At 26.0% G+C, this 20,399-nt stretch overlaps 1 protein-coding gene across 3 annotated transcripts in view; it reads left to right on the forward strand.

Annotated features, from left to right (window-relative positions):
* Positions 1–20,399, forward strand: part of GluRIB (Glutamate receptor IB) — a 170,286-nt gene that overhangs the window by 128,638 nt on the left and 21,249 nt on the right. For all 3 annotated transcript variants that reach the window (XM_011497463.1, XM_011497461.1, XM_011497462.1), the window contains exons 4-5: positions 12,439–12,571; positions 18,066–18,186. In XM_011497463.1, the coding sequence (XP_011495765.1) occupies positions 12,439–12,571; positions 18,066–18,186 (254 nt within the window). The remainder of the gene's footprint in view (positions 1–12,438; positions 12,572–18,065; positions 18,187–20,399) is intronic.

The raw sequence follows: 20,399 nt of genomic DNA on the forward strand, positions 1-20,399 counted from the left end.
TCGAACTTTTAAGTGTGTATGTAATTTCAATGTTTACTGAATTATGTAAATCTGTATCGTATCATTGTAAAAAATATTAAATATAGCAAAAAGTACGAATAGCTTTTAAAATCAACTGAATTTAAAATCAAATGAATGATACTCATTCAATCGAACGTTCTTTCGGTTCTTTTACGCTGTAATATTTATAATTCGAAGCCTTTCCTTATTATAAAGGTTTTTTACGAAGGAGCCTTAAAATAAAAGAAGCGTACTTTGAAGAAAATATTATCTAATTAAAAATCACGCCGTCAGTGTAATAAACGTTATTCTGATGAAAAATGTAAATTTTTATCAATGAAATGAAAATTTTAATAAAATCATAATTTTTCAATAAAAACTTTATTACCTAATTTTTTGTTTAACGATGGCGATTTTTTTTTAATTTAACGAAATTAAGGTCCGTTTTAAATGCCTATTAATATAAAGAGTGTAAACATTAAAAATTAAAAAAAAATTCTTTACAACAATATTATTCTATTGTCATAAGTAATAAAATTTATTTTACAATATGTACTTAAGTATTACAAGCTTTTGTCAATAATTCGAATTGTTAAATATTATCGTACAAAAATATTTACAGCACAACTCATAATTTATCAGATGACTTCAAACTTTCTTATACCACATATGAAGAAACATTGAGTTTTCTCTAAACAAATATAATAATAACTCTTTAAAATATGCGATTATTATACTTTCTTTCTCTATTCTTTTTTTTTTTTATTATTTTTTTATTTATTTTTTTTTTTCTTTATCGAGAAAGTAGCAATTTATGTGAGTAAAAATTGGAAATAAATCAGGAATATACAATAAATAGCGCTATCGGTTTTTTCACACCTCCTAAAGTAATTCTCTACGTGTTCTGTACTCCGTTCTTCAGAAAATATTAGAGATCTTTATTTCTGGGAATATTCTTGAAGAATATACTTGTAATAGTCGTGTAGCATCAAAGTCGCGGCGTGTCAAGCGAATACGTACATTGTTGCGGTGGCATTCCACATCGGAAATTCGGCGCCCGGTCTTTATAACGGACATCCGTCTTTTTCAGTTCACTACGAGTTTCTTTTCTTTGATCGTCACATATCACACAATTTTATTCTTTATCCCCTTTTATGTCCTTTTTTGCTTCACTCTAATTTTTTGTAGCTCCCATTTCAATATCCATTCGAACCTTATATCGAATGTCAAAAATTATTATGCCTTATGAAATGCTTGCTTATAATAAAATTAAATCCAATTTCAAACTTATAATTCATAGCGACGTCCTTTATCAATCCGTTCATCCATATTAACTTTGGATATGTATCATTTATATATACGAAATATTACTTTTCATTTTAAGCAGGTTTACATTAATAAAGCAATAATAATTGCATTGACATATTAATACTCTAATATTATCCATTGTTATGCCGTGATTCAATCTTTTCAAACAACTTTAATGTTCTATTGTTATTTTTAATTTTTTAACTAAGGTAACGAATTTAAAATTAATGAATTTTCCATTCTAGTAAGTAGATATTTTATTTCAAATTTCAAGATTCATGTACTCCTACAATATTTAATAAAACCTACATTTCCCCTATCTAATTATTATAAAACGTTCTATCTTTTGAGATTCAATTGTTTCATTTGAATTCTATTTTAGATAATATATTTTTAGGCAATTGAAATGTATTCTTATAATGTAAGATCTATTTTCTATTTAAATTGGCGCAGAAAATATATTTTTAATAACTGTTGATACTTTGATATCTTAGTATATGATCAAATAAAAGCATTGAAAAATTTACTCGTAAGCTCTTATCACACTAGATGCACTAAAAGTTCTTGTAAAATGAAAACTCTATAATACATTGAAAGTAATCCATTTTAAATTTTATCGCATATAACGAATTAATATAATAAATTATTTGCATTGTGTGCGACATTAATTTTTCAATTTCAACATATCTAGATAAAATTTCTACATTAATTAGAACAATTTCATCAGTTTAATACGTAAATATATTACTCATTTTTTATTCTCATTTACATATATATTTTTTTATAGAACATTACGCTGCATTTATTAAATGATTAAAACACTTGAATAACGTTTTGTTTTTATTATTTATTCATTGATTATTAATTGTAGTTTAATCAACTTAAGGCTCATTTAATCTATATATATATATATATATATATATATATATATTACTAGTAAATAATCATTTATACATTTTCTATTACTTTAATATTATTTTATTTAATAATTAATTTTACGCGTCAATTATGCAGCAATTGCTTATCAAGATATTTCATTATTAATCATTGCCTTTTACATGTAAAAATAATAATAGTAATATATGTTATAAGAATTGATAATAAAAAAGATTGTTAAAAAAGATTTCTCTATAAAATCTAAATATATATCAATTTTTAATGTATTTTTTATGCATTTACAATTATCGCTTCATTTGAATATAAAGATAAATACATTTATTTCGATAAGAGTTCAAATATTAAAAAAGGCAAAATATTAAAAAAAGCAGATAATAATGAGTTTTAGGTGTAAATTAACAAAAAGGCGCCATAGATGAGAAATATCATTAATGAATAGAACATAATTAAAATGATTGAACTCATTCGAGTAAATCTTAAACTTTATAAATTCATTAAAGCTTGTTAGACTGATAAACTAAAAATTTATTACAGTAAATTTCGCAGATAGAGTATTTATAGTTGCAGAGAAATGATATTATTAGAGCACATTAATTGTAATTTTAAAACAATCGTGGCTCTCTATGCAATGTAATACTTTGTGCAATAATGAATCCGAAGCTTTCCCAACATAATGCATAGAATTCAGCCTCAGTGGAGGGATTCTCGAGGGGCAGAATCTACACGTAAATCCAGTCTCGGATTGTACTTTTCGTCGCCTGGGCGCGTGAATTACGATGCGGAAACGCCGTTGCCCGCTGCACCATCTCGGGCATTTTGGCCTTTTCCACGGCCGTGCTAAACGTTGACCGGAAAATACGACGTGACTAGTGGCGCCCGATAACTCTATGCGGGCGTGAATATCGAGGAAAAGGAACGGGGGTGGGGCACAAAAAAGGGAATATTAAAAGAGGTGCGGGGCAAAGGAGTTGCAGAACATGTTCTCGGTGCTTTTTATCCCACGTACGGATGGAGCGATATGAACGAGTTAACGAGCTCAATGTTACAGTTGCGCACTCTTACCCCAGGGAAATGGGAAACCAGGAAGATGGAAGGCCAGCGAGTAGAGAAAGAAGATCTTTTTCGCAAAATGTTGCGATACCGATGTTTAGAAAGTCGAGAGTTTTAATGGAATGCTTAGATAATTGAGCGATTGCTATTTTAATTGAGCATAACGAGATATTTATTGAGCGATGATATTGAGAAAATCTTTTGTAGGATAGTGACTAGTTCTCGTCTATTTTATTCTTTTTTTCTTTCTTTTTAGTTGAAAAAATAATAATTTGAACTTATTTAATTAATGATTTTCATTAATTAAATTGATTAATAATAAACATTTAATGATTTTCCATGAAAATTTTCATATTAAATTTCCACATATTCTTTACTAATATAATTGAATTTTCATTTAAAAAAAAGTTTAATAATTATTCTTGTTTCTTTTTTTCTTTCATAACTTAATACAATAATAAGTTAAAAGTAGTATAATAAAAAAAATCAGGTTCACTTTGATACTTATAAATTTTATAAACCGGGTGATTTATTAAAAAAAAAAAAAAAAACGATGTCAAATTTCAATAAAACATTTAGGAAAACTGTTTTAATATTTATTTCTTATATCGTATAAAAATATAATAATTCTACATTCTTTCGAAGCATACGGGACAATGAAAAAATACGGATAGGACGAAATGAAAATACGAATTTCAATGGCCGATGTGAATTTACTGTAGGTAGTACAAAAGTGAAAAAAGTCATAGTATATATGACTTGCTAAATGTAAAAAAAAAAAAGAAAAACAAAAAATAGGATTTCAAAATATAAAAGACATAATAGACAGAATCCTCATTTTTCAATATGTTCCTACGTATTTCAAACATTCATTATAATATGATTAATTATAATAAATTGCTAAATTATATATTTATACCAAAATTCTTCGTATTTATATTCCATATATTTGAAATTTGTTTTTAATGTATATTTTATACATATTATCAAACGAAAATTTTTGACAAATTCGTCATTACAATAGTAAATAATGACGAGTTAATAGAAATTTGTAATTTAATATATTATATTCCTCTATTCGATCGACATAGCTGTAATTATAAGTTCAACAAGACAAAATACATTTAATTGATCATATTTTAAAAGCTAATGTCTTCAGCACGAAAAGTGCATCTCTCTAAGTGTCAATTTTCTATTTTAATTTCGATAAAATGAATTTAATATATACTATGCAGATAATTAAAAACAAATTTGCTTAAATAGTTTTTATTTTAAATAATATTTTAATTAGATTTAAATAGTAAATTATTAATAAGTATTGATATAATATTAACAATTATATTGAAAAAAAAAAAAAAAAGATTAACTACATGTTCTCTACCTATTTTTGCCGGTGGAGAAAATATCAAAGACTTTTATTAGTAATAGAAAATGCATTATTTTAGTATAAATTTTAGGATCTTATGTAAAACCATACTTTATTCAAACAATATTAAGCTAAAAACATCAAGACCAAAACCAAACTTTGTTAATTATGGATAAAAAAATGTTAAGTACTTGGGCCTCATTTGGCTGTTTAGTAAGCTTGCACAGAGCAAGAATGAATCTGTCTTTGTCCGATGTAACTAGAAACTGGTTACAAATTCACCATGTCACCAAGTTTATTCCATATTGCTACAGTAGTAGCTACATACACTGATTGGGTATGCACATTATAATTTTTGTGAACATAATATAATATGACAAGTAATGCGCAAGTACTTTTTAATTTGATTAATAATACGAAAATTACGTTCAATAGAGATAATAAACAATTTAAAAAAATTATATATGCATTAAAAAATTGTATAATAAAGAAATGAAATTTTAAAAGAATTTTATTCTACTGGATAGATAAATTTGCCATGTATCGATATATTAAATAAATTATTTGTTCAATTCTAATTAACAAGAGTATCATCAATAAGACATTTCAAATTCTAATTATCTATGGTATGGTTGTACAAAAACATTAATTTATGAAATATTTGCTAATATTTTCATTATACTATATACATTATCGTGTATGTCAATTGACTGGAAAAAATGAAAACGAATGTGGAAAAGCTTATTACCTCAGGTGTATGACAATCTACATCGACATTTGCCTATTCAATGCTAAGGTAAAATAACGTAGAAATATTTATCATAAAAGTTTTAATAAATTTTTAATAATTAAATTATAAACTAATATTTCAATAAGAAATAAAAGAAGAATTACGAAGAAGCATAAAAAATTTAATATAATAAATTCGATAAAGATAATTAATATTTCTGAGCTGTGATCGAAATTAAATTTCCACTTTCATTCTAGATTAAGGAACAATATATAAGAATAAAATAAAAAAAATTTAGTCAATAATCAGTAGTTCCAAATTATAGTACATTTTATCAATATTGGCATAAGGGAATTAATTATGGGAGATATTATATAAGATAGCCTCACGTACATCAACATATTTTCTTTTTAAGCTTAAATTAAACTTTATTGTATAAATAAAAATGCGTACTGTGTATTTATATCATACTGAGAAGCAAACTAATCTTATATATAACAAATATTTTTGTATTAACTTTATTTTACATTTATTGGTAATTTCAGTGTTTACCGATTGCTAGATAAAAAAATTGCAATACTTTTTAAAAAAATATGAGAATTACTTACATGAGAAGATAATAAAGTGGAAATACTTGTTATTTTGCTGACATAGCCTCCACGCTGTGTCTCTTGTGTCTATTCTCCATAATTAGTGCTACAGTGTCAGAGGGATAAATAGAAAGGTAGAGAAAATTTAGAGAATCGAATTCCCAATCAAAACACTGAATTAAGATGGATGGAGCACCTACAGCGATACGCCACTGTCTCTCCTTTCTCGATTCGAATCTCGCGCAATTAACCATTTTCCACTACCTTCCACTCCCTTCCATTTCACTCACTACAAGTTTACCATTAAATGCTCGATACTTTGTTAATCTCACGGACGCTTGAACTTCCGCACATCCCTCTCGTCAAAATGTATCAATTACATGCTTTGCGTACGAGTAACATATAGCAAGTATAGAGCATTGAGGCATGTAACTTGGGCATTAAGGGAGATGGAATAAAAAAAAAAAAAAAAATAGAAAGAAAAAAGAAATACGAGAGATACAAGCATTGTGAAAATAAAATACAAACGATAAATGCCACAAATTATGCTTATCGTATCATTTTTCAATATTATTGCATTATATTTAAGTATTCATTTAATATTTTATTAGTTAGATACCGAGAAATAACTCTATTAAAAACGTTGCTTTTAATAGACCAATAAATTATTATAATGGAAATAAAATAAATTTTCCTTTCTATTTTATCTTCAATAATAACAATAATAATCGTGTTTGTTAATTTCTTTTAAAATAATTGAAGATATTGAATTTACATAGGTTACGAATTGCTTTTTTTTTCTACCGCATCTCTCAATATTGCTCTTAATTTAATAAAAAACCATAAGGTTTCAAAAATTTGATAAATTAATAATATTTAATAAATTTAACTACATTTTTTCGATTCTCATAAACAGTGACATATAAATACTTTAATCTTATAATGCTACTTAAGCCTTAGCTGTATTAGAATATATCTTTGGAAATCTTTCTAATATTTACTTAGTTAATTAAGCAAAGTTTACCGATCCACTGCTATTACATTAGCACAGTTAATCCTTGGAGTGAGCGACTGTGATAAATAGATATATATGTATATATATATATATATATATATAAAGGGGAGGGGGAAGGCTAAAATAGAAAATAGAGCTTAAATCGATAGACCAAGTACAATGCGGAAGCTAATTAATGAAACGAAGAGAAGGAGACGGCGTTATAGATAATATCGAGCTTCGATAAAATTGTTGAAAGTGTCGAACAAGTGTGCGTGAATAGTTGACTCTAACAACAAAGCAATGTTCGAACATTCCTGCATACATGGTTTGTGGTAACTATGGGGATCATCGACTATTGTAATTGTCGTCGCCATCGGCCCGTTCTTGCGGTTGATGCGCATCTTCCACTTACTGTACTGCGTAAGCACCAGGCATACCAGGATAGAGAAAGAAAGGTTGACTCAGAGATGGCGGTTGGGGTGGGGGGGGGTGTAGTGTATGTAAGTACACGTACAAATAAGTGGCAAAAGTTTGCTAAAAGAATGAAATATTAAAGTTGCACTAAACTAGAACTACAGCGACAATAAAATTCTGTAAGTGGCAGTTTTCGAAAGATATAAAGCAAAACTTGTGTATCCTAATAGTTACATAATGTACGCATTTTATAGTCATTTCGAGTATCGGGAACATTAAAATTGAAAGCACGTACTATTAAGAAAAGTATTATGCTTTTAAAATGAGCTTCTACCAGTTTTCAGTTGACATATTCTCTTAATTCTTCACTCTTTATTCCTTCAATTCTACAAAAAACTCGTTTTTTTTCCTTTTCTGATAAATTTACTTACTTCACGCACGTCTACTTGACGTAATGCCTCACGTTAAATTTTCATTCCTTCGATATTTCAATTATGTTGGTTGGTTTTATATAATATTGCTCTTCGTAGATAAGCCGTTATCCCACTATTTAAATTCTAATTAGCAAATTATTTTTCTTTTTCAACAGCTACTAATTAAGAACTTATATTTTTAGTTTCATAATATATAATTAATAAATATGTTTGGTGTCATTATTATTGAAAAAGTACGATAAAATTTGAATAAAAAGATGCGAATTAAATCAATAAACTTCCGTTATTAAAAATTAATTAAATAAATATTCAGTCTTTTTGTTTTTTCCCAATATAATCGAGTGATTAAAGTAAGCTTTAATTAAAATTTAAGACTAATTTCCAACTACAAAATAAGAGTAAAATTTTAATAAAATGCTCATGGCAAATTACTTATTCTGTGTTAAGAATATTTACATAGAAAAACCCTAATATTACCATTAAAAAAGATTTTTTGAAAGAAGAATTTAGTTACGAACATAAAATAAGTTTTCTCTCCGACAACAAATGTATATCTCCATCATTCAGTAGCATCTCAAAAATACCAACAGCCGTAGAAATTCTATATAACTCATTATAATTTTCTTTCTTTATTGAACGACTTCTCGATTATGTCCAACGACGATCGCTCTATATATTTGTGTCCGTGCGCGGTTCGTGTGCAACGCGCATTACTTGTTCCTTTTGAAATTCAGCTGAAATCTCGACTACGTGAAACGAAGGAAAAGAACGATTTACTGTTGGACTTTTTATTATATTCGCTCCGCAACTCTTTTTTCCCCCGATATTCCTTTTCACTGAATCTTTTTGCGGATTGATCGGGACGAACCTTTGGCAGCCATAATACATGAAATCGTCCACTGTTACCTCCTTCTATTTTCATTCTCCTTTATTCTTTTCATGATTTTTATTTCTACTTTAAACATCGGGAAAAAGTCCATAAATAGACAAAACTAAGCGTATAGATAAACGGAGAAATTGAGTAGCGTGGAGAAACGTTTACGTTATTTCTCCTACAGTTTTAGGTTTTAGGAAACGAAAAAGCAGCTCTTTATTGAATTCAGATAAGGATTCGATTTTTATAGGATTGTATTATTGTCTTGATGAAATTTCTAAAAATTAAAATTGAATGTCATCATAAATATATGAAATGAATATATTAAATTTTATGAATATACTTAATATCAAATTATTAAATCAACCTAATAATTTATCATTACATATTCTTTATACAATTTTCATTTAACTTTTATAATCAATTAATTATATAAGATTAATTGTATGCTTGGCAATGATATTATTTCAAAATAAAACAAATTCAATAAGCAATTAATTATTATTTATTTATTGCCTTATCAATCTTCTGTAAGTATATCAACTAAAACCATATTCAAATAAAAGTATAGTATAAGTGATTAAGCCGTCGCATGTCTTTTTTAGGCTTTAAGCTTCTTTATGGAGTGAAATACATTAATTAATTATCTAGAATATCGGAGAAACTTAACATTATACTGTATATGTTTCAAACTTTCCACGAGCTATTGATTATTGTTTGACGGTTTATTGCATCCTTTGATGTCCGAAGTTATATCAGAAACTACTCCAGGTTTGCTAACAGAAGATAATCATCGCTTATCTATAAAAACAATAAGATAAAAATGTAAATAATTTCATTTTGAGAAAAAAATATGTTCAAAAAATTTCTCACGCAAGTCAATGAGATTTGGATTTTGTCCGTATCATATAAAATAATAATACAATCGTATTTCCTACTAGCACATGCATATTTAAAAGAATTCATGTATACACGCGAGCACAAAAATACCCACATAGTTCACTAAGGTTACGTTAATAATTTATAATTTGAATTACACGGTTATAGCCTGACCTACAGTTGTGCGAATGAGTGTGTTTACCCTTAAATATATTGATAGTAATTTAATAAAATTCATTATCTAATATCTTTTATTTCGAATGCAAGTAACATTAATAAATAGATATGTTCCTTGTAAAAGGAAAATCAATATTAGCTAGCGATTTCAAAATAGATTATTATCTTTAGGCTATGTACTCATTATATAATTCTCTTCATTCTCTACTATAATTTTGGCAGCTTTTATTTTAATTATATTTATATCAATCGAATGGTAATAAGTTAACAAATTTGCTTCTCAAATAAGATTAATGAATGTATGGTAAACAATTCATTGGAATGACAAGGTGCGGATTAACTAAATAATTTATTGAATGAATAAATATATAATAACATCCATTACTATTTTTATGTATAATTAATAATATTAATATTAAATCAGTTATGTTAAGTCTTAAAATGGAAGATTTTTCAAGTATTTACTTTACGCGATGACATCAAGAATTTCACTTAAGTCTAAGAAAAAAGGAAGAAATATTCCAACACTTTCATGAATAAATAACTGTTATATACCGTACTGACATTGTCTTGCGTTGCACCTTTCACTGAAATTTCTGAAGCAACCCGTATACATATTATATGAAGATATCATAGAAAAGTTGCGTTGGAAAAATGAAAGTTTTTCGCGTCATCAATTTCTTCTTTATCCCACGAGACAATTTAAAGTGGCCGCAATGTTTTTTGCTGCTAAAGCATTGCCACTGATCATCAAAATTGTCTCAAATTGACACTCGACTGATCTGCGGCAATTCACTCCATAATATTTAGTGTTCGCGCATCTATTAATCGACATCTTCTTAATCAAAATACGTATATTTATCTCTATAATAAATATTCTTAATAAATGACAGCAATGAATTATTATTAAGAATACGTGACAATAATATTGCACTCATTATCGCAAAGATGATAAGAAAATAATAAATAATAAAATGATTCGTATAAAATCTTTTAGAAAAATTTAAATTTTTATAAAGTCTCATATTCCTTAAATATATATTATATGCTGTACAATTAAATAGCGGAATCGGATATTTATTTATCGAAACATATAAAAATATATGAAAATTGCTCGTATCATAAATATCTATATAAAAACTTTTTATATTTTTATAGTATTAAATAAAGAATATTACATTCGATATATTAAAAAATCGCGAATTCTGTAACCCAATGCTGTTGCCGATAATCCCGAAGCCGTACCTTCCTATCACAATAAACTAAAAAGAGATGAGAATAAGTAATAGAATACGATAATTCATTGATTTTTCGAGAAATACGTGCTGCCCGAATGAAATTGGCGAACGAATAAATAGACTTAAATGTATTAATTACTACGAAAACAAGAGGAGACTAAAACCATGATATAGTAAAAGGAATAGAATAGAAAGAAGTGGATGCAAGTGATCGACTCGAAAAGTTCATTCACTTCCATCTGTTAGAAATGGATGCCTCAGCAACATTCCATCACACTCATCGAGCTCCGACATCCCCGTGTCACTACTCATCCCCGATAAGTAGTCACCACATTACCATTTCATTGCCCGTAGCTCCTAAAGTCTTGTCCATTGCCTCTCATTACTGTCTGACTCTTTAAATTCGGTCGTGACATTTAATTCAATCGCACGGTAACTCGAAATTTCTCCTCTCCTCCCTCATCCACCTCCCCCACCTTCTTTTGTACTCCAACACGCGCACAAAGCAACCACAATCGAATCGCTACCACTGGCTTTTACCCTTCCTTCCTCTATTCCCGTTCTCTACTGTGATATTCAAACCTCCTACTCACCGCCCCCCCCCGCCCCTCCTGTACGCTAACCATCTTTTATTAGTCGTCGGCGCTCCCGGGTGGAGAGCAACGCCCAAACTGTAATGTGAATCAGGCTTTTCAGGCCCCGTTATTTCCTTATCTTTCGAATTAACAACATTAGTACATATAAATATTATTATATTCCTTTATCTGTATTTTTAAACAAAATATTTATTCTATAAATATTAGAGATCTTATAAGAGAATATATTTTTTAATGAGTTTAATTACATTTTATATAAGTGTATATTTGAAACTTTGATATTGTGAAACTTTGTTTTATTAATATTATCGTTAAAATCTTTGGCTATAATATGAAAATATGAACATTTTTATTTTTACCCAGAACTTCCTATGCTTAAGCTGGAAAGATATTTTTCCCGAGCTGATAATTCTGTTAAATTCTTAGTACTTTCGATTAATACATCCAAGCTCTATCATTAATGTAGTGAATATCGAAACTTTCGAGAAAAAATAATCCATTCAAATTCATAAATGAATTTTGAACAAAATATTTCATACATTGTAATTATCTATAGAAAATCTAGATGTTACAGGCGTTCAAATTAATTCATAATATTGTAGGTGTAAATTTAACGGAATTCTTATCCATTCTATTCTGAGAGTGAAAGTTATTATCAGATTAATCGCTCATAGGTTTTTATGGTTCATATTCAATAAATAATCATTCGTTAATATATACAACTAGAAGCGTTCGTAGAATCATAATTATAACAATTATTTACCATAATATTGTAATAGTTGAATGAACAACATTCCATATAATATTATGTCGTAACAGAAGTATATCTTATCAACGTGAAAATTGAAATACAAATGGAATAATGTAAATTTGTTATTTTCATTACAGGACTATTACGGTTGCAACAAATTTATCAAGGTTTAAAACCAGGAAATGATACTTTTCAAGTTGAAACTGTTAAAAGGATACAAAATGTGTCCGATGCTCTTGACTTTTTACGCAGTTTGGAGGAACTTAGTCGGTAAGTTAAAACTTATATGTTAACTTTTTTAATTTGAAATAAAATACTAGAATATATTTTATCTTAATTCTTGCCAAATAATAAATTGCATATACAGCATTATGTTTGATTAATGCAAATTATTTGGGATTAATGCACTCGTTAAAGGCGATTATAAATTTAAAAAAATTTCATTCCCTATTATAATGCTTGTTTTCAAAATCCATTATGTTTTTAAGTTTTTAAGTCCGAGAAATACAACATTTATGATTGGCTCTTGTATTTTAATGTTTCTGCCCATTGATTTACGCTTTATTTCAATAAATATGAAATTTTTAAATAAACTCTTTGTGTATCTATCTGGTCAGTAACAGATTTATAATAGATTAACCAATTTATAAAACTAACATTTATTTACATGTCAATTAATAATCATCGACAAATATATGAAAATGTAAGAATTTTCGTAAATTTTATTAACAATATTAAACTCATAATTATTTATATTGATGAAAATTCTCTCGGTTTGCTTGTTTCATAGAACATGAAATATAAGCTTAAATATTTAAATTGCATATCATCTTTATTTTTTTAATGTAATTGTATAATTTTAATATTTAATCTTTATGTAATGCATGCGGTTTAATTTATTGAAAATGAAAAGTGACGCGCATCCAATTACAAGTGAAAATAATGTTATGTCTGCTAATGCATATTGGTGAAATTTTTGTTTAAAAAATTTACTGTCATTATACTTATCTCATATTGGCCAAAATTAACAAAAATGCATGTTTGAAAATTAAAAGATCACATAGCTTCACTTATTCTAGTGTGTTTTATTGATGTTAATTGTGCGATAAATTCGAGATGAAATCTATAGTAATGTACTTGTTTCGATATAAAGTGAGTTGAGCTTGTAAAGCACTTCAATTATCTGAAATATAGCTTTAATTTAATTAATGTCATGTATGCAATCTTTATGAACAAGTTGAGAAAGTGGAGCACAATGAGTATCAATTATTAAGTAAACAGTTGACAGCCAGCTTACCTGCATTTTCTAATTGAGTGCACACGTGAAAATTAATTAGAATTCATTTATCCTACACAAGTATCAAGTGATTCAAAACAAAAACAAAAACAAAAAAAAAAACAAAAAAAAGGTGTACTAGATTTACTCGTAGTGTCTTGCAAACATTGCAAACTCCTTTCAATTTTTGATCAACCACTACTATTACAGTGTCCGAGTCCGTTGATTTGACAATGATAGCTGCATAACCGGCTTCGTTTGACTTTGAAAATTTGACAGTGATAGAGTGTTGGAATACCTCCTTTTTTTTCTTTAGAAAGAAAATCATATCGATGGACGTCAACGTTCATTACTAAGGGAAATTATAATACATATAGAGAATTAAATTTTATGACTTGTAATGTTACGAAAATTATGGACTAATTTATTATAATTACTTCCTTTTATCAAATATGCATACTCATATATATGAAAGAAGAAATTTTATTATAAATGTCACTTAACATTAACTTCAAATGCATTTTTTATTTGATGTCATCATCGATAGATAAAAAACACATAAAAATAGATTAATATGATAAAATATATTCATAACTGATGTAAGTATAACTTCTTGGGTAATAAATAAAACTAATAAAGCTATTTTAAATACATATATCCATTTTTACTTGTTATTATGATTCTTTGTAGTCTTTTTATTTCTATCGACATTATAAATATTATTTTCTTTTATATACTTTTTACATATTTCTCACGTCCATACTATTGTAAGTCTTGAAATGAATATCAGCATCTTTGATATAATTTTTATCTATAATACGTATACATTATATCACATAATATGTGATTTATATGAAGATTTTTCCATCACTGATAATCTGAAGAATTTATGAATATAAAATTGGTTACTGTTATTAAAGAATAAAACTCTATAGTGAAACAAAAAATCTAAAGATTAAGTATAGTTATTTTAAAAGATAACTTATAAATATATTGTATATGAATATTCAACAGATTATAGAAAATGCAAAACTGAAGAAGTTAAATAAATATAAAAGGCATGACATAAGAAAGTATAAAGGTAAGAAACAAATAATCTGTATAATTATGAAAATTGCAAACAATAAAGAATAGCAATTTCAATTATATAATAAAGTCAAGTATTAATAAAAATTAGTATTTAAACGCTCATCTATTGATTTCTTTGGTAAATAACAGCAAGAGATTGAAATGCAATTCAAATTGTATAAATTACAGACAAAACCATGACTGTCCATAGAAAAAGACGTTTAGAAAAATTATAAAATAATTTTATACTATTTCTTATTTATGTTTAATTCTCTAACAGTAGATGTTTTAGATTTTTTTAAGATTATTGAATTTCCACAAATCCATTATAGTAAGTCTGTTTCAATTAGTACAAAATACACACATAATCGTTGTATATATTTCAAAAGTTTAATTATGATTTCTATATATATATATATATATGTGTGTGTGTGTGTGTGTGTGTGTGTGTGTCTATTATTAATTATTTCGAAATTGAACTTGCGAAATGGATATTATTTGTATATACATTTGAAATAATAATTGTATGTTCAAAAAGTTTTCATATGTGTATTTGGCAGATATTTGATCATAAGTAACAAAAATGCATTTAGAAGCGCGAGTATTCGAAAAAGAATTCCATACGGTCCTAAAGCTTTTCAAATCAACGTAAGGTTTCGTTATTTAAAATAAAAATAGTGAATTTCTTTAATATTAATATTAATTAAGTCATTTCAATTAAATTTAGTAATTTACAATTATTGAGATTAAATCACGTATTAAATATATTTATATATATATATATATATATATATATATATATACATGTATTTATTTAATATAAATTTTTTTTTGGGACAATATATAAATGAAAAATAAAGTTACCAAAAATACTTTGGAGATTTTATTTCCATTACGTAAGCAGATGATATATAATTTTTTTATAAATTATTTATATAAATTCGTTCACATGTATAAGAAAATTGATCTTTCAATAAGATGAAAAATAAATTATTAAACCAAAATATATCAAAGTATAGTATTAAGTAATATAATTAGATTAGCATGTTAAACAAACATTTTATATAAAATACAAATACTTGAAATAACAAATACTATGAATTTCAATTTAAATTAATATATAAACAATTTTATGCAAAAGATAAAAATACTGCGAAAATTTACACAATTCGACTATTTTGGAGGATAAATACATGAATTCCATTAAAAATTTTTTAAGTAAAAATGAGTTACAGTCATTAATATATTATTAAAATTTTATCATCACAATAATAAAGAATATAAATTGTTATATTGTAATTTACAAGTAAAAATACGAATTTAAAATTAATTGTTACAATATCGAACTATTGATTAGAAATTTCTTTGCAAATTTTAATGGATTCAAATAATTTCAATAAAAAAATTATTTTTATAAAATTATTTATGTTCTCTTGTATAAATGACATAATCAAGCTTTTAATTTTCATTTTATTTATAATTGGAGTACAAATCCAGAAGAACAAATAAATCCATGACATTAATAAAATAGTCTTGATTATATAATGTACCTACATATTATTTTTGCACGTGCTGTTTAATGGTATATTTAATAATTATTTTAAATAATACATTAACTTAATATTAAAATTATTAAAAGTAGTTAAAACATTAGAATTATTAATAAATGTTTCCTTCATGTTTAAATAATATTTAGTTGCAGTTGGTCAATATAATAGATTCTTAAAAGTAATTAACAATAATATATAATAATTGCTGTGTATGTTTATTAACTGCTATACTTGATGAAATCACATAATTAGTTACATTTAGAAATATTTAAAAATTCGAATTTCAAATAAATATGAAAGGTTACTCTGCAGAATTAAGCACAAAAATCAATAATCTATTTTTTTTTTAATCCGTAATTTTTTGTTTTTGATCTTATTTGTTTACCTTCATAACTTACTATTATTTATATTACAGTACATAATAATATAAATCGCCTAAACAATATAAAAAATATAAGTTGTATTTAAAGAATATTCATAAAGTCAGTGTGTGAAATTCGTATACCAAACACTTAGACCTAAAAATCAACTGAAACCCCCATGCGTCATTTCATAATATAAACCCCCAATTTCATAATACTATTCAATAATGAGTTTAAGCATTTGGGAATATCACAGCTTACTGAAAGCAAGCGTAACCCTGATTTCGTAATATTAGTGGTCGAACGATGATATCATTTCATAATTATCGTCGCTGTTTGCATGTAACTGCACGGTGCGTAGATCGATTGAGCAGATACTCGGTGTGTGCCAATTAAACGATATGTTGATATTTCTCAGGAGATCAGCAATTGAGATTGATCATTGATATGTCAGTTAGCTACACAACTATTTACATACATTTGATAAAGTATATTTTAAATTTTGTAAAAACAGCAATTTCTATAGACGTGTATATTTGTGCCCGCATATATTTTTAGCTAAATCACTTGGTTTATGAAGCAATCAATGGCATCAAATCGATATATATTTTATTATATTATATAATTATGTTGTATAGTATGCTAACATTCTCTTTTTCAATGACCTTTTAATGTTGAATAAGGTATTGTCGATAAATGAAGGGTTTTAATAAATAATATTGAATAAGCAAATGAAATATTTTAATTTACAAATGTAACTTAGCTGCTCACGTCAATAATATAAAATTTTCTGTGTTATTAACTAAAATTGATAAAACTCGTAATTGTATTTTACAGTTTCTATTGACATTATATTTTACGAATAATTTTTTATGTTTGAATTAATTTCAACACCTTTGCATTTTCTTTTAAATATATTTCTTTAGTAAGCTAAAGTTTTTTTTTTTTTTTTTTATATAAGTTCCACTGTAAAAATATTTACTATCATATATTTAATATCATTCGATTAGAATTGGACAAATTAATAAAGATTATAAATAAAATTAAAGATTTTGAAATTATTTCTCATAATTGATATTCGGATTTTGCTATGTCTCATTTTTATTTTACATCTGCCAACTTAAAAGAAAGCATTAAGAACAGCTTAGTTATTTATTTGTCCACGTGCGCTCCACTTAGATGAATTTTTTTTATTAAATCAACGGCTACTACATATCTTAAAATATAAAAGTACAAATGTTAACTCATGACCAAATAAATATAAATAAGCTGTTCATATAATATGAATCAAAAATGATTGTTATAGACTAGCTAGATTTTCTTTAAAATACTAACTCAATTCAGAATATTATAACTATCGATAAATATTTCACAGCAGGCTGTTTATGACTCATAATTTATTAATTTTTCAAAAATAACAAATTTTCTAATTTTAATTTTAAGTTTAAGTTGAATTAATTCCAATAACGTTATAAATGTTAAGAAATGAATGTATTATTATTTTACAGATGGAGTAATAAATATGTAGTACTCGATTGTCCGACCGAAATGGCCAAAGATATAGTCATCAATCATGTGCGAGATGTCACTTTAGGACGACGAAATTATCATTATCTTCTAAGTGGACTTGTAAGTATTTGATATTTAATTAATGCTAAAATAAATCCTTTTATTTTCTATAATTAATGATTACTTCACAGTCATTGTAACATTGCCGTTTGTAACATAAAAAAATATAACACTACAATTTCTTATAATTTCGTGATATAAATCAACAAAATATTGTGCATAACTATATAATTTTCAATGTATTGTATAATATAAGTAATTCTAATTAAATATATTCACCTTTATCTCAAGCTCATTAATACGAGCTTTGTTTTATTTTTTAATTATCAAATAAATATAAAAATTGCTCATGCAATGATTGAATTTCGTTAAACTGCGTAGTACTGATTTTCAATTTTTCGGCGACTGGCATTAATCGGCTTAATATAAGTATTCATACGTACAAACGATTTACCAGTTCATTTACTTATACCAGGACCCGAGCAATGCAAAAGAATGAAAAAATAAAGTGGCAAACGTAATAATCTAAAAGCATAATAAAAATCTTAAATAATTGACAATGCAGATGAAAAGATAAGAGATAAAAAGCTATGAAATATTCTGAAAGTTGTTACGTAGAGAAATTCATTATACATTGGAATTGTAATATTAAAATTTAATTGCACTTTAATACAAAAATGTGAGGCGTAAATTTGTTTTCTTAAAAAATCTCATTAGTCAAATAAATAAAGAAGTACTATAAACATCGTCCCGGGGTATATTAATTTATTTTATAGTTCAAGGAATTCTTTATAATATATCATTATTGAACTTCTGAAATTTGAAAATTTTTAATCTATAAATGAATTTTATCATGTCTTTTATCGTCTATTTTTTTATAAAATTATTACAATACACATGCTATTGATGTAAGCAGATTTTCATTTTCAGCTTTCTTTTTATTTCTTAAAATTATAAAATAGAATCATACGCTAAATATAGGAACAAAGCTTATTTTTCACTCTTATTATAAATTACACAAATGCATCGAAAATTCTTAAAACACGCGAGATATAATACTTCTCTGCGTATGATTATTTTAATTCTTTTTATTTTTTTTCTTCTCATGTTTATTTTGAATGTTATGTTAATACTAGATATGTTAATTATTGAAATATATTTTTTGTAATTACAATGACCTGCTGAAGCCTTAGTGACATAATTAAAAAGATTTTCTAATTAACTTACTAACATTTCCATACATGTGTATAGTATTTATTAATGTTCCAAAAGCTTTAACGGCATTTGTATAGTAATTTGTTGATTTATTCGACATAATTTACATTATAATCTATTATTTATTTTAATATTTGTCATATGATATTCTAGAATTCGTTATAATTAGATATTGTATAAATATTTCTCTAATGATCAGTATAAAATTGGAAAAGTTTGATTTGATTAATTTGTAATTTAGAAGAACTTCCGTACAATTATTGCTTTTAATAAGAAGAAAGTAATATTTTCTTGAATAATTTTGAAATATTAAAAATTTTCTATTTAATTAATTTTATTTATATTTTATTGTATATCCCTTTAAACATAATTTGATCATAAAACAATTTATGCACGCGTGATCGTTGTGTATTACACATTATATAGAATAAAGAAATAAGTTCTTAAAACATTTTTTAAACTTTTTTGACCTGATAAAATGGCTTATTCGAATATATAGTCACTTTTAAATGTCTTTATTCCGCACGACTATATTTGCCATCCATTGCACTCTTTACTTTTCACTTTGAAATTTAATTCTTAAAAGACGAGAGTTAAATAGCTACTGCAGTAGAAATATACTCAGGACCATAAAGTTAAAAAATGTACAGCCGGCCGTGCTTCATGAATATACCAGATTTTCAATAGTACACAAAGTCATGTACTTACATTTTTCAATAACATTTAATATTAAGCATATGAAAGTATACTTTCAGATAATTATTGCATTTGCAACGATCAATGAAGACGAGCATTTTGTATAAATATTTTACGATACGATGATTTGTTTAAATTCAGAAATGCATGTTGCGCGTTCCTGAATCCAATTTCAATGAAAAATTTTCCTATACGTAGGAATTTGTAAAATGTCTTAGAGAGAAAATCCTGTGTAAATACTAAATACAAACGTTCCCACTGATCAATAGTAAACAAATCGTAAAAACTTGCAAGCATGAAATGCATAATATTACTTATAAAGTAAGACTCATAAAGGTAAAGTCGCCAGAAGAAGAAAATAA

Source organism: Ceratosolen solmsi, unplaced genomic scaffold, assembly GCF_000503995.2.
Source record: "Ceratosolen solmsi marchali unplaced genomic scaffold, CerSol_1.0 scaffold47, whole genome shotgun sequence".
Taxonomy (NCBI): domain Eukaryota; kingdom Metazoa; phylum Arthropoda; class Insecta; order Hymenoptera; family Agaonidae; genus Ceratosolen; species Ceratosolen solmsi.